Source organism: Phascolarctos cinereus, unplaced genomic scaffold (genome assembly GCF_003287225.1).
Source record: "Phascolarctos cinereus isolate Bilbo 61053 unplaced genomic scaffold, phaCin_HiC Scaffold_9;HRSCAF=440, whole genome shotgun sequence".
Classification (NCBI taxonomy): domain Eukaryota; kingdom Metazoa; phylum Chordata; class Mammalia; order Diprotodontia; family Phascolarctidae; genus Phascolarctos; species Phascolarctos cinereus.
The window spans coordinates 88,556,055-88,572,193 of NW_027556402.1; the positions used below are offsets into that span (position 1 = coordinate 88,556,055).

At 38.7% G+C, this 16,139-nt stretch overlaps 1 protein-coding gene across 3 annotated transcripts in view; it reads right to left on the minus strand.

The window, feature by feature from the left end:
- Positions 1-16,139, minus strand: part of KLHL2 (kelch like family member 2) — a 143,080-nt gene that overhangs the window by 37,555 nt on the left and 89,386 nt on the right. For all 3 annotated transcript variants that reach the window (XM_020976335.2, XM_020976336.2, XM_078148719.1), the window contains one exon: positions 13,031-13,193. In XM_020976335.2, the coding sequence (XP_020831994.1) occupies positions 13,031-13,193 (163 nt within the window). The remainder of the gene's footprint in view (positions 1-13,030; positions 13,194-16,139) is intronic.

Below are 16,139 nucleotides of genomic sequence, written 5' to 3' on the forward strand. Positions count from 1 at the left end.
AAGAAAATTGGCTCTGATGCTCAATTTCCCAAAGGCAGGTATTTTTACTGGCTAGTCTTCATGCATGGAAAGGGTTCCCTCCTCAGAACCACCTCCTGGTTTCCCTGGCTTCTTTCAAGTCCTAGCTAAAATCCCACCTTCTACAAGAAGCCTTTCCCAATCTCCTTTCCTTCTAGTATGTGCTATCTGAGATTATGCCCCAATTTATTCTATCTATAGTTTGCTTGTACATTATTGTTTGGATGTGAGCTCCTTGCTGTTCTTAGTAACCCCAGCACTTAGAACAATGCCTGGCAAGTAGTAAGAGCTTAATGAGCTTACTCAACTGACTGACATTGACTCTTCCCTAAATCACTTTTGTTATGCATCTTGTGAAAACATCATACCCTTAATGCATCAAAGACCAAGAATTTAGGACTTTACAGGGTGTGAGATATTTAATGGAGAAATCAAAGTATATGGGTCCCTCACTGGCCCATAGTAACTTTAACTCTATTGTCTTTAAGGGCATTAACTCTAGAAGAATTCTATGTGAGAGATAGACAGATTGCAGGTTCTGAGGACATAAAAACAATGCTGGCCCTACCAGAAAGTATATAGTACAAACCCAAAATGGTTGTGAGCAGTATAAGCACTTCAGGATTATTTGGGGATGTTTTAATGCTTTACCAATATTTCCCAACTGGTCCATGCTAATGCCAACAATTATTTTTTTCACTGCTTCAAAAGTCAGAGTATTCATTAATGTATTTATCTGAAAAAAGGGATTTTCTTTTTCTAATACCTTCCAATGGGTCTGATATGAAGTTTCACATGTCATTAACAAATTGTATATGGCTGGCTTTTAGACACTCATCTTTATAAGTGTTTTTGACACATCAATTCCAAAGACTAGAAATCAACTCAGATTTATAAGAGTATATAATAATACTAATACTAATAACCAACCATAAATGTTTAAGAATTGCAAAATGTTTCGTTCCCATTTGATCCTCATAACCCTGGGAGGTAGGTATTATTATCACCATTTAACATACGGGAAAACTGAGGCCAAGCCATGTTAAGTAATTTGTCCAGGGTCATAAGGCTAGAAAGTATCTTGGCAGGATTTGAATCCAGGACTTCTTGGCTCCAAGTCCAGCCATCTATCTTTCCACTATGCCCATGTTGCCATTGAGTGTACATGGTTCAAGCTTTATACAACTAATCAGAGCCTTTAAAGAGAAATTTTCATCTGTTTTCCATTTTAGAGAATCTATACCCTTAAAGTAATTTCACCATAGGTAAAAACTGGATGTGGTTTACATACAGTCTACTATGGATTTTTTATTTTGGCCATCTTTCAGAGGTTCTCTCTTTCCTGGTACACCTGTTACACCTCCTTCCCAAATTCTGCCTCCCAAGGCTTCTACTTTAATAAGGTCTTGTACACCTCTGCCTATCATATTGTCTGGTCTGCTGCTTTCCCCACATATCTCTTCTATGTTATTTCTGTATTAAAAAATTTAATTCAAGATAAACAAAAGGCAGCACATGTAAATAGGCTGTTATAAATATACATAAATGTATAAATGTATATACATACATATATACATATACATATATATACATACATACGTATACATGCGCACGCGCGCACACACACACACACACACACACACATATACACACACCCCCCAACCAACAACACTGTTTTACCTAAATGAAAGTTTAACTTTAATGATTCTGTAGTTGTGTAGTTATCACCTTTCACTTTGGAATTCATGTACTCCCCTCGTTTTGCTGCAAAATTCTATTAGATCATCCCTCTTTAGTTCTTGGCTTAGAAGGGAATTGCAAGGAATTAAAGCCAGGACCATAGGTGGGTGGTACTGAAATGAGAGCTAAACCATAAGTATCACTAACAAAAAAAATCTCCATGTCTCTGTGCTTCTCAATAGATTTCTTTTAAATTAATATTATGGATGGGAGAGTTGGGGAGAGAGATCTGGACCTGTTTTCATCAGTGAAGGGAGTTCCAAGTGTAGAAACTCCCCCCACCATTGCAGATCAACAAGACACCTACATCTTACACTCATAAGTGCACAGGACATTGAAAGGTTAACTGACTTGTCCACAGTCACACAGCTAGTATGTGTCAGAGGTATTAAAACCTGCAAAATTTTTAAAAAGGGAATTTATCAGTTACCCCAGGAAAACAAACAAACAAACAAACAACTTTGGATGGGGTCCTGTACTTTACTCATATAATCTAAGTCATTTGCCATAAAGAAACTGGCTTCTTCTAAATATACAATAAATAAATGACAGCTTCTATTAAAAATCCATTTCTGAATGAAGCAATTAGTAATACTTTGGCCTAGATTACATGTAAGATTCAAACTTCATGACTTGGTGGCAGGTTACTTTTCTTTTTAAAAATCAGATTAATCTTGATATTTCTCGGTTCTAAGGTTCACATCCTTCTTTACTGAATTTCTAGTTTGCCAAAGAGTTACTGAAAACATGTTTGCTAAGGAACTGGTTCATGAGAACTTTGTGGGAAGAAAAGCTAAAAGGTTGAGTCAGCCCATCTGTTGTTTTACATAACACGGATGCAATTTAACATTTGCCTCTGTAAACCCATTGCAAGATTCTCTACTCCCATTAATAAATGCCACACTAACAAAAATGATATGCTAAGAGAAAAAAATAATCACAAAGGATCTACTTCCTTTTCTCTCAAGGCACAAGTTTGAGAATGCTCTTGCCTGTACTCTCCAATTCATCTCTTAACTGTTCTCCCTGCTTCTGGTCTCTTCCCTTTCCAGTCTATCGTTTGCATGTTTACATGGGCATGTTCCATTGCCCATGTCAGACCAGGTCATTCCTCTGCTCAAAAACTTCCACTGGCTCTCTATTGACTATAGATAAGACATCAACTCCTTAGCCTGGATGTTAAAGTCCCCAGGAATCTGGCTACCAGTCTACCTACACGGTTCCCTTTACTACAACATTCTAACCAAAGTAGCTTCTCCCCTCCACCCCCCCAGCCAACCTCCCTGGATCTTGTTTGTCCTATCATCCATAACTTCATGACAGCCCATGTCCATCCTTGGAACACACTACTCCCATGGCTGATCCTTCCCTTCACTGAAGGTCCACCTCAGGTACCTAATCACTTAGCTGAAAGTGATTTCTCCTTTCTCAAATTTATCTGGAGAACAGCCATCAAACATTAGGCTAGCACCTTGCAGCCTGCAACACTCCTGAGTGCTACCAACCAGGTTAAAGTGTAACTGGAAAATATTTAGCAAAATAAAATAAAATAGAATGTAGATAATATCAATATGAGGCTTTCTAAATAAAAATGTAGCCTTTAGGTACTCCATGGTTTAGTGGCTTTCTTTCTTTCTTTCTTTCTTTCTTTCTTTCTTTCTTTCTTTCTTTCTTTCTTTCTTTCTTTCTTTCTTTCTTTCTTTCTTTCCTAGTGAGGCAATCAGGGTTAACTGACTTGCCCAGGGTTACACAGCTAGTAAGTATCAAATGTCTTAGGCAGGATTTGAACTCTTGTCCTCCTGACTCCAAGGCTGGAGCTCTATTCGCTGCACGAATTTAGCTGCCCCAGTGGCCTTGTTTCTATTTGAGTTTGCCATTACTGGGCTAGATTACTTTATTCATCCTTTTGTTGTTGTTCAGTCATGTCTGACTCTTTGTGACCCCATTTTTCTTGGCAAAGATATTGGAGTGGTTTGCCATTTCCCTCTCTAGTTCACTTCACAGATGAGGAAACACAGGCAAAAAGGGTTAAGTGACCTGCCCAGGGTCACACAGCTAATAAGTATCTGAGGCTAGATTTGGATTCAGGAAGATGAGTCTTCCTGACCCCAGGCTTGGCATTCTATCCAGTGTGCCACCTAGCAGCCTAGAGTACTTTATCTGGATCTCTTCTTTTCCCCTAACATATTCTGCTTTATGTTCTGCTTATTTGGGTAGAGGAAAGCTCTCTGAGAGCAGGGATGTATTAGTTTTTTCATCTCTCTATTCTCAATGCCTAGAATATAGTAGGCAATAAATATCTGTTAAATTGAATTAAGGACATGGGAGACATTCCATAAATATCTAATAGAGATACCTGGAACAATGCACAATCTTAATATTATTTCTAAGTCCTATACTCTCCAATGACAGGCTGGATGTTGACAGCCTAGTCATTATTTCTGGTGATTCTTGTGTCTTCTCATCTTTTTCCTGACTTTGAATAGCTTCCTTTTATCTGCCTATACATGTCTGGTAAAAGGCTCTTTCCTAGTGATAGTTAATAAGAAGAGAGACAATGCCATCCATCAAAAAAAACACCTCTTTAATAAAAATTTTATTTTTATTTATCATGAGACAGCATTTCAGTCTCACACAAGATAGAAGTATAGTAGGTAATCCTTGATCCAATCCCATTTCTGATGGGGGCAGCCTGGTGGCCCTCCTCCTTCACCACAATGGTACCAGACTTAGTCTCAACATCTGATCAACTTAGACCATTGTAGTTCAGAACTCTCAAGCTCAAGCATCCACCAGCTTCATCCTCTCCAGTAGAAGGGTACACCACCATGCCAGCTAATAAAAATTTTAACAGCAGAAGGGTATGTAGGCATAAGAAAACTTAAAGCTTGCCTACTGTTTGCATATGCACCTGAAGGCATATTATTTAATAGAATGCAGTAATGATAATGATAATGACAATAATAATAATAATAATGATGGTTACAATTTATAAAATGCTTTTTAAGGTTTCAACATGTTTTAGATACATACATTATACTTACTCCCACTACAGAATGTAAGCTCACTGAGGGAAAACATTATTATTTTTTTTAATCTTGTCTGGTACTTGTTTAGGTTCTGAACAAATTGCCTACAAATTGATTTGGGAAGCCCTTTATGTACTTTATCTTCCTTATCCTCACAACAATCCCATGAAGTAGGTGCTATTATTATCCCAATTTACAAATAGGGAAATTGAGGCTCAGAGAGATTAATATAAAAAACTTCTCCAGGGTCACACAGCTAGTATCTGAGCTTTAAGTTTGATTCTTCTTGACTCTGAGTCAGTGATGTATCCATTATGACACTCTGCCTCAGGAGAATCCTTGTGGGAATAAGAGACAGGGAAATATCTCATTCAGCACTAAGGCTGACCAACCATTATCACAGCAGCTTTTTGGTATATTTCTGACAGCCTAACAAGAAAAAATGGGCTTATTATAAACAAGGAAAAATTCTAAAATGACACAGTAAGCCTTCCCCAGACTACATCAGAATTCTCCACTAACTACAGCATCTGAATTGCCCTGGCTATTTCAAGTCAATGAAGAAAATCCTCAACTTCCAATAAATTCTTATCAAGAAATCAAAGGAAACTTCAGTATATCACAGATCTTGTGAGTTAAAATAGGGTGAAGGGAGCTCAGTTTCTCAGCCCTAGGATTTCCAGCCTTTGGAAAAGTCAGGAAGATGCTCTTTAGGGTTGGACCTGAAAACTCGTAACTCTCCCCAGCTGGAAAAATGTTCAGCACATTTAGAGTGGGAAGAGATAAGAAAAGAGTATAAAAATAGACAGCTCTTCTAACAGGTGTCACTTAGAAGGTCAGCATGAATTCAGCCAAGAAGTGTTATATATCACATGCATTCACTTAGTCTGCTCCACTAAAAGAATATTCTAGGGACAGCAAATGACCACAGGAACACATCAAGGGGTGGGCGGAGGGAAAAAGAGAGTAAAGGAGGGAAGGACAGAAAGAGGGAGAGAGAGAAGAAGAAGAAGAAGAAGAAGAAGAAGAAGAAGAAGAAGAAGAAGAAGAAGAAGAAGAAGAAAAGACAGGAGAAAAGATGAGGGAAGAGAGAACAGAAAGAGGAGAGGGAAGAAAAGAGAAGGCAGGAAGATGAAGACACAGATAAGACAAAGAGAAACAGAAGGCATTATCTATTCTTTCAAATGCATATGATATTGCCCTGAATGGTAACCTTACTGTTAGAGCCACTCCTTCAGCTCCTTTTCATACATCTGAGGGCTGCTTTAAAAATTATAGTGGGATTATTTTGATAAGCACTTTCACCATATTAGATAGGAGCTGGCTTTGAATTTTAGAAGAAAGGGAAGGACACAGGCACAGACTAAGGAGGCAAAGGAAATACTTCTGGACACATCTTCCCCCCCCCTCCCCCCCCCCAATGGAGTATACAATTTCATTGAAAAAAATTCTGGTATCAAGAGTCTTCCAAATGATCACATTTTAAAAAACCCAAAAAACAAAACAAAACAAAACAAAAAACTGAAACATTGTCTGGTTTGATTCAGGTCTGAATTCAGGATCAGACAAGTCAGAGGACTTGGATTAAAATCCTAACTTTGCCACTCACACTACTTGTGAGACCTAAGGCAAAGCTGGGCCTCAATTTCCTCATCTATAAAATGAGTATGTTAGGCTGCATGATAGGATTTTAGTTCTAGATTTTTGCTTCTATAACCTTGGAAAGTGAAGAGAATCAATAGATTTCAAAATCTACTAAATGAAAAAGAAAAGAAAAAGAAAACATTAAAAACCCAAATCTCTTAAATGAAAAACAAGTATGATTCAATATTAATATATTATTATTTAAAGCATTTTTATAGCTAGTATTACTTGAGAGTTAGGATTTGATGCATTAGGCAACATACAGTAAGCACCTGCTGGGTATAAGAGAGTGCTACACAGTGCTAAGGTTATAATGATATATAAAACCTAGACCCCCAACTCCAAAGTCTCTATAATCCAGGAGGGATGGTACAACACGAACAAAGAAACTAGCATTCAAGGTAGTACCCCATGACTGAGACAAAATGCTATAAGAAGTCAGGGGAAGGAGAGAACATTTCTTGTTGAAGTAATCAAGGGAAGGCTTTGTGCAAAGAAGCAGGTCTTAAAGGTTAATTAGGCTGCACTGTATTTCATTTTAATCTTTGTGACCCCATTTGGGGTTTTCTTGACAAAGCTACTGGAGTGGTTTGTCATATCCTTCTCCAGCTCATTTTATAGATGAGGAAACTGAGGCAAAAGGGGTCAACTGACTTGCCCAGAGTCATACAGCTAAAGTCTGTGGCTGGATTTGAACTCAGATCTTCCTGACTGCAGGCCCAGTGCTCCATCCACTGTGCCACCTACCTGCCTATCAGTAGATAAAGATAGGAGGTTGTTTGTCCTTCATGCTCGAAGATGACTAATGACATCATGAAGGTGATGTCTTTATTTGTGTGTGAATTGAATTTCAGTGAGGCAGAGCTGTACAAAGTCATCAGACTCACTCTCTTCTCCAGAGTCATCAGAATCCAGTGGCAAGACATAGGTCAGGATGACTGACGATGGCCCCAAAGATAGGAGGAAAGGTTACTGGACAAAAACAAAGGTGATCACTTAAGCTAATGTGCAGGCATGGGAAACTGAGAACTGAGTCAAATTTGGAAAAATAAAGCCATTCCCCAATCGATAAATGATCAAAAGATATGATCAATTTTCAGATGAAGTAATCAAAGCTATCTATAGTCATATGAAAAAAATGCTCTAACTCACTACTGATTGGAGAAATGCAAATTAAAACAATTCTGAGATACTACCTTATACCTATTAGATTGGCTAACAGGACAGAAAAGGAAAGTAACAAATGTTGGAAGGGATGTGGGAAAAATGAGACATTAATGCACTGTTGGTGGACTTGTGAACTGATTCAACCATTCTGTAGAGCAATTTGGAACTATGTGCAAAGGGCTATAAAACCACGCATAGCCTTTGACTTAGCAATACCACTACTAGGTCTGTATCCCAAAAGAGATTAAAAAAAAAAAGGAAAAGGACCTATATGTACAAAAATATTTCAGGCAGCTCTTTTCTGGAGGCAAAGAATTAGAAATTGAGGCAATGCCCATCAACTGGAGAATGGTTGAACAAGTTGTGGTATACAAATGTGATGGGATATTATTGTTCTATAAGAAATGATAAGCAGGATGCTTTCAGAAAAACCTGGAAAGACTTGCATGGGCTGATGCAAAGTGAAAGTACTGTGTATAAGTACAGTAAGATGATCAGCTGTGAATGACTTAGCTATTCTCAGCAATACAATGATCCAAGACAACTCTGAAGGACTTATGATGAAAAATGCTCTCCATCCCCAGAGAAAGAATTGATGGTATCTGAATATAGTTTGAAGAATACTTTTTTAAACTTTATTTTTCTTGAGTGTTTTTGTCTGTTTTCTTTCACAATATGACTATTACGGAAATGTTTTGCATGACTACACATGTATAACCTCTATTGAATTGCTTGCCTTCTCAATGAAGAGGGTAGAGAGGGAAGAAGGGAGAGAATTTGGAACTCTAAGTTTTAAAAATGAATGTTAAAAATTGTTTTTACATGTAACTGGGGAAAAATAAAATATTAAACAAAAAAAATTTAAAAATTAAAAAGAAAAAGAATCCATGTTTATTCCATGGAGGCAGGGGGTAGAAGCTGGAAAGGCCCAGACTACAATTATTGGGAAGGAGGAAATGGACTTCAAGGACAGAACAGAAAGTGGATCTGGGTTTATTTGGAAGGGGTTGAGGACGGTGGGGAAGCATCCAGGCATAAGAGGACAAAAAAAAGGGGGCACTGGCCCAAAGGCTGGGGAGAAAGACTCCTCATGCCACCTTCTCCATTGGATCCTCCATTACCAACTGGAATGTTAGTTTGACAGTGGCAGAGGAAAATTCCTCTCAGGTACAACTAGGCCTTGGTGTTAAGCAGCTCTTCAAGCAAAGGGGGTTAAAGAGGAGGAGGTTAAACAAGGATAAACTCTTAAGAAATAAAGGGAGAAGGGGAAAGTGGAGAGCTTATAATCCTATATATATATATATATATATATATATATATATATATATATGAACAAATTCCTATACTAAGAGTTTATTTTCTTCTTTGTCATTATATTAACATCTTGACATTAAACCACTCCTGACTTGATTATAAATGTTTGCTTTTTGGGTTTTCTTGGAGGCTAGGTCTCCCTATCTCACTTAAGCTGAAAGTACTAGGGCTACTCATGGGCCATTCCTACCACTGACTGGCAAAGGAGTTTTGACCGACTCTGTTTCTGACTCTCAGGGGCTTACCATATTGGTGAAGGCCTTAGTGTAGACATCCAATTGGCCTTAGACAACTGAAACTCAGAACTCCTGAGCTCAAGCAATCCACTAGCCTCACTCTCCAATAGATAGGATTAGAGGTGTGTGCTACCATACTTGAAGATTATCATTATAAACAGGGGAAGAGATAAAGTCTATTCACCAGAGTTTTATCATAGCATCGAAGGGACCCTAGGTTCTTGAAAACGAACCCAGCAAAGCACCCAGCTAGAAATGCTCTGAGTACAAGTCCCAGCAACAGCCTGTATCTGCTATCGTAGGTCCAGCCCAGTTAAATGCAGATCAGCTCAACAACATAAGATTTGCCACTGAAGGATGAATTTTTGGCCACGGTAACCTATGAAATAGTGGAAAAACTCTAAATGTTCCTCTGTTCAGAGCAACCCCCTTTATGCTTCTGTAGGGACAATGGTGGAGTGATGGAAAAGGGGACACAGCATGCTAAGAAGTGCAGTTTTATAACTATCTGACATTAACTCAACTGCCCATACTCCAAATGTGAGATCTTCAATAAGCAACAAAATGATACACTACTGCCCCCTACAGGGAAGGCAAGCAAGCACGCACAGGTGAAGCAGCAAATACGGTCAGGAAGACACAAGGAAGCAGCAGGTGCCAGGCTGGTTAAACTATCATCTCCCCTGAGACCCCAATGGAGAAAGGGGGAGGGAAGGGATAAGCATTTATATAATGTCTATTATAAGTGCTTAACAAATATCATGTCATTCAATCTACACAACAACCTTGAGAGGTAGGTGATGTTATTATCCTCATTTTACAGTTCAAGAAACTGAGGCAAACAGAGGTTATGTGACTTGTCCAGGCTCACACAGCTATTAAGTGTCTGAGGCCAGATTAGAAGTCAGGTCTTCCTGACTCCAGGCCCGGAGCTCTATTTACTGTGCCACCTCACTGCCGGATAGTACAAACAAATGCTCTGGGATAGCAGTGCTCCATGAACTGATCCTGCTTCCAGCCCAGACCCTGGCAGTCATCACTGTGGAGAAGGCACCTAACTTTCTCACCACCACCAACAGCAAAAGCTGACCAACTGCTACCAACAAGCAGGAATGCCCCAGAGCCCTGGGAAAGGCATCATCCCCCCAGACCATCAGTCCTGCTTCTGGCCCAGCCCTTGCTAAGACACCATCCAGGAAATATGGCCCAACAACTGCTTCAGTGGGTGTTCTGTAGCTACAGCTTGTGAACACGACCCGCCCCCCCCCACCCAGCTCCTGCTACCAGTCTTTGACGCTGTCACATGGTTCAACAACAGAAAAGGCTGTGTTTATCAGAGGAAATGACATTCAGGAAGATGCTCGCCCATCTCCTTTGCCACTGTACCCTAAGGGTCATGGCACCATGCCATCTGACCCAAGGAGCTGAAATTTCTATGCATTTAATCCCCCAAGGAGCTGAAGTACATCCATAGTGACTCTCTATGTGTGAAATAAGAAGACATTTTAAAAAATTGCAGCTAAATGGAAAGTCAGCTCATGACTTCTTGTAGATGAGAATTAGAAATTGGCTTCATCATGTATGAGTCAGAGGGCAACCAGAAATAATATTTCACAGGACTCTTGGTGAATAGACCTTGCAATTCTCATGATCACTACTGGTACTGTGATGCAATGAAAAGTGTTAGACCTACTTAGGGTCAAAACAGACTTCAATCTCTGACACTATGACTGTGGGCAAGTTTTCATGAACCTCTCTCTGTACATCTCTAGGATGAGAATAATAATACCCACAGCACCAACCTTAGTTATTATGAATGTCAAATGAGTTAATTTGTGTATTTAATATAGTACTTAGAGTTTATTCAGTCGTGTCTGACTCTTCATGACCCCATCTGGCAAGGTTTTTTTGGCAACGTGTACTAGAGTGGTTTGCCATTTCCTTCTCCAGCTCATTTTACAAATGGGGAAACTGAGGGAAAAAAGGTTAAGTGATTTGCCCCGAGTCACACAGTTAGTAAGTGTCTGAGGCTACATTGGAATTCAGGCCTTCCTGTCTGCAGGCCTGACACTTTATCCACTCTGCCAGCTAGCTGCCCTATACTAAAAAGTATACCATTTCAATAACAGACTTTGATTTAACATGCAGACTATTAAAAAGTGAAGACTCAATTTTTTAAACAAAGCTATTGCTTAAGACTATAGCAAAAATCTGTATTTCTCCATTACTAAAATTCACAACAGCAAAGAGTTCTGGATGTATTCTAATTCTGGTGGCAAATTATTCATCTTTTTAGTCACTACAGTAAATCTGAGTTGAAAAAACAAGAGAAAACACAACAGAAGAAAATCTAATTAATTCCTGAAGAGGAGAAATAAAGAAAAGAAGATAGTTGTGATATAAGGAGACTAAGAGAAACTTTATGTTCTCTGGAACTTAATTTGGCCATCCCTTGTACTGAGCTGGCTTTTCTATTTGCCAGCTTTTTATTAGAAATAGAATTGTTTGTGAACCATATTGGAGATGAATAGCAATTCGAGCCAGGCACTGTAGCCGAAAATTATTTTGATAAGAAAGAAAGAAAAATATCCAACAACAAACGATGTTACCTATTTGTCCCCTCTATGATTTTCTAACAAAAATCACTTATAATAAGCACATTCTGGGAATTATAAAAACACTCTACATTTCACATAAGGAACAAAACTGTTCGCGCTGTAACAACAGATCAGTTATTTATTTTTTAATATTTGGCTCTCAGGCAAAGTCTTACAACAGCAAGGGGCGATTAGGCGATTTTGTTAACGTACTACTTTTCTTTTTCTCCTCAAGTCCTAAAGGCTGCATCTAGCTTGTATTGTTTTGAGAGCTTTAAGACTCTCAATAACAGTAAGTCTAAAAATCACGTTTTCATGTGCCCAGAGATGCCAGAAAGGGATGTAAAAACACGTATCAGAGATTTCATTTTCACTTCCTAGGTAAATATTTTTCTTAAATATTAATTTAGATCACACACCCTCACACTATTTATTTATCTGGAAATCCGGGTTGTGGGAGTGGAGAATGGATATAGCGTAAAAACATATGATAACCTTTAGATGTTTCTAATACCAATTTAAAGGCAGCTAGGTGGTGCAGTGGATAGTGTCAGGCCTGGAGTCAAGAAGATTTGAGTTCCAATCCAGACTCAGACACTTACTAGTTGTGTGACTCTTGGTAAGTTACTTAACCCTCTTTGCCTCAGTTTCCTAATCTGTAAAATGATCTGGAGAAGGAAATGGCAACACATTCCAATATCTTTGCCAAGAAAACACCAAATGGAGTCACAAAGAGTCACACAGGACTGAAATGACTGAACAACACCACCAATTTGTATGTACTTACATAAAAGACAGCATGGCAAAGTAGATATAAAGCTGGCCCTGGAGGCACTAAGATCTGGGTTCAAATCCCACCTTTAAACATGCTAGCTGTTCGACCCTGAGCAGCCTTTGCTCAGCTTCTCAGTGCTCTAGGCTCCCCAAAATTGTAAGCTATATGCAGAGGTGCTAACCTATAATGGTAGAGGGAGTTTCCTCATCCTAGCACTCCCTATGCTTTATGAGTATGATTTAATCCACAGAATTTCACTATGAGGGAGCAAAACTTAAAATTTAAAATTAGGTTAAAATTGAAAAACTGACATTGAAATTAAAAATAATTTAAATTTAATACTTTAAATAGCAAACCACACACATATTTTAACCCATCCCCAAAAAACTGTATTAAAGAAAAAAAAAAACTAGGGACTCAGAAACATTGTGATTCAGTCTGTGCCCTCATGACAATATCAAGACCATGACCAGAAGCCAAGAATTCCAGGCTCCTGGTTGCTCTACTTGCCTGCATAGGTGTTGGCCTTGTTCAGAAGCTCAGTGCATGCATGCATATCTGCGAAAGCCCGGATTCCTAAACAGTTGATTGGATGAAGCTGGGATTCCAAAAAATCACAGCAAGTCCTTTTCACATCCTGTAATTGTAACAGACCAGCTGCTGGAAGAAGTACCTGAACATACAGACAAAAATTACTTTTGGTTAGAAAAAAAAATAATAATCTATGTATTTCTTCCCTAGAAAAATATAATTGTTGAGTTCAATTTTCTCATGGATGGTGGAACCATTTCTTTATGATCGCCTGAAATCCTGAGCATTCATGGGGGAGAAAATGTGAGACCGACTTGGGAGTATTTGGCTGCCTTCCTCTCACAATAGCTAATCGTATGTCTGGCCACAAAAGCCTTTTCCCAGATCTCATCTTTACTTGGTCCTCAAAGATGACTGACCTCAAAGGCCCCTGCTACCTCTGATTCTATAACAAGAAATACCATCCTGGATTAGATAATGCCCTTCTACCTCAGCTTCCTAAATGAAGTCAAACAAGATCTGAAATTTTAACTGATTTTCTTAAGGCGTGTGGATTTGAATTGAAAGGGTGGAAATTCAAAAGTCTCTAGATTATGAAATATATTGCAGTATTTTCCAAAACTGAATTAAATGTATGGAAGAATGAGGGCAGTTGGGTGGCCCAGTGGATAGCAGGACAAGTCAGGAAAACTCATCTTTCTGAGTTCAAACCTGGACTTGGACACTTACAAGCTATGTGACCCTGGGCAAGTCACTTAACTCTGTTTCCCTCAGTTTCCTTATCTGTAAAATGAGTTGGAGAAGAAAATGGCAAGCCACTCCAGCATCTTGGCTAAGAAAATCCCAAATGGTTTCTGGAAGAGTTGGACTCCTCATTTAGGATAGAGACTACACCAGTGATTTCACTGATACTGATCAACAACAAAAATGGAAGGATGAAGCCAAGCAGGTTAGAATCGTAAGTATTTATAAAAATGAGGGCTTTTTAATTCAAGGTAACCTATGTGAATGAGTAATTTTACATCCCAAAAAACAGAATCTAAAACAATGTAACAATATTCTTGGAGCAGTGTGGCATAGCGGACAGGACACTGGACTTGGAGTCATTAAGATTTAGGTTCAAATTCTACCTCAGAAATTAAGTAACAGTGTGACCCCAGGCAAGTGACTTAAGCTCACAATCCTTTTCAGTTCTAAAAGTCCATGATCCTATGAACCTGGAAACTCTGACAAGTCAGTGGCAGGAAATAAATTTGCTTCTAGGCTAAGTCATTTAGTATAGCTCATATTTTTAAAAACAAAATGAAAAGGAAAGCTCTGTAAAATAACAAATTGTTATTGAACATCTGGTGTTGTCTTTCAAAAAAATTTTCCAAAGCAATGAGAAAGAACAATGTCAATTTCAGAATTTTAGATTACATTAATGTGAAAAGAACAACAAATCTCATTAGGTTCTTTCGTGAACCTTTCGTGGCTCATCTATGCTAAGTCGCAACCCACAAACAATATTTAAAGTAAAAAAACCCAGTAGTTTTATGTTTATATACACAAAGGATTCCCAAAAGTCGTAGTGCCATTTCAAGCTTTAAGAGCTTAAAGTTTCATTAAGATTTTTGGAACACATAGATATTTGTGTGGATGTGTATACACACCCATATGTGTATATATATGTATATATATTTTTCCCCAACATCTATATAATAGTCTAAATTCAGTAATGAGGTAACCCACTTCCTATAATATTTGTGCTTTTAGAGATGCAAGAAGGCCCCTTGTCTTGCTTCTCGGGGGAGGTATGGCACTATCAGTGTGGAATACTACATACAATGTCAGGTTTTTTTCTTTTAAAATATTAGTATTGCTGAACTACTTCCCTACTCCACCCCCACTCCTGCTTCATTTTTGTTCTTTGTTATATAAAATGATTCTCTGGGAGGGAAATGGGAAGAGGGATACACTGGGAAACATAGACAAAAGATAGCAATAAAATTTTATTTTATTGTTTAAAAAATTATGCTTCTTGGCATTTCCCAAACATCCTCTGAAAAACAGTCTATGAGTAGAAACTGTAATTCTGGATGACAGGAACAAAGTACTGATCCATGGTCCAGGATCAGGTAGTGACAATTACAACTAAGGGCAAGAGGGAAGTTTCCAGCTACAAACTGGAACCCCATCCATAGCTTTAAACCACTGCAATAGGATTTCACATGTTTATTGTCGAATTAGAGCTGGACAATCTCCTCATTTAGGATAGGGACTACACCTGTGATTCCACTGACATTCCCTCTAGGTGGTTCAGTGGGTACAGCTCTGAACCTGGAGTCAGGAAGACCTGAGTTCTAATTTACAAGCTGTGTGACCCTAGACAAGTCACCCAATCTGTTTGCCTCAGTTTCCTCATCTGTAAAATGGGGACAATATGGTTTTAAGCACCAACCTCCCAGAGCTGTTGTGAGGAGCAAATGACATAATTATAAATCGCTTAGCACGGTGTTTGGCACATAGGAGGTGTTACATTAAAATGTTGTTATTATTATTGTTATAAAACAGGGATAATAATAGCACCTACTTCCCAGACTTGTGAGGAACAAACAAGATAATAGTTTTAAAGCACCTGGCACATAGTAGGCACTTAATGCTTGTTTCCTTCCTTTACCAATATAGGGTGGCATCAACTTTGCAACTAATAGGCATCGTTAGTTAAATAAGCTGCCAGGGTCACAGGAACAGTACGATCAAAGCTGAAACATGAACACAGATATTCCCAGCCTCCAGTCTAGCATTCTCTCTACTCAGCCATCAGGCCACAGTGATCTAACCAAAGTCAAACAACTAATTAAGGGAGATGGGGTGAAGGGAGGAAACTCCTAGCTGGTCTCTCTCTTTTTTTTTTAAATCATTTTTTTGGTGGGGTGAGGCAATCAGGGTTAAGTGACTTGCCCAGGGTCACACAGCTAGTAAGTGTCAAGTGTTTGGTCTGAGGCTGGATTTGAATGTAGGTCCTCCTGACTCCAAGGCTGGAGCTCTATCTACTACACCACCTAGCTGTCCCATCTTTCATTTTTCATTTTTATTCTTTTAACTT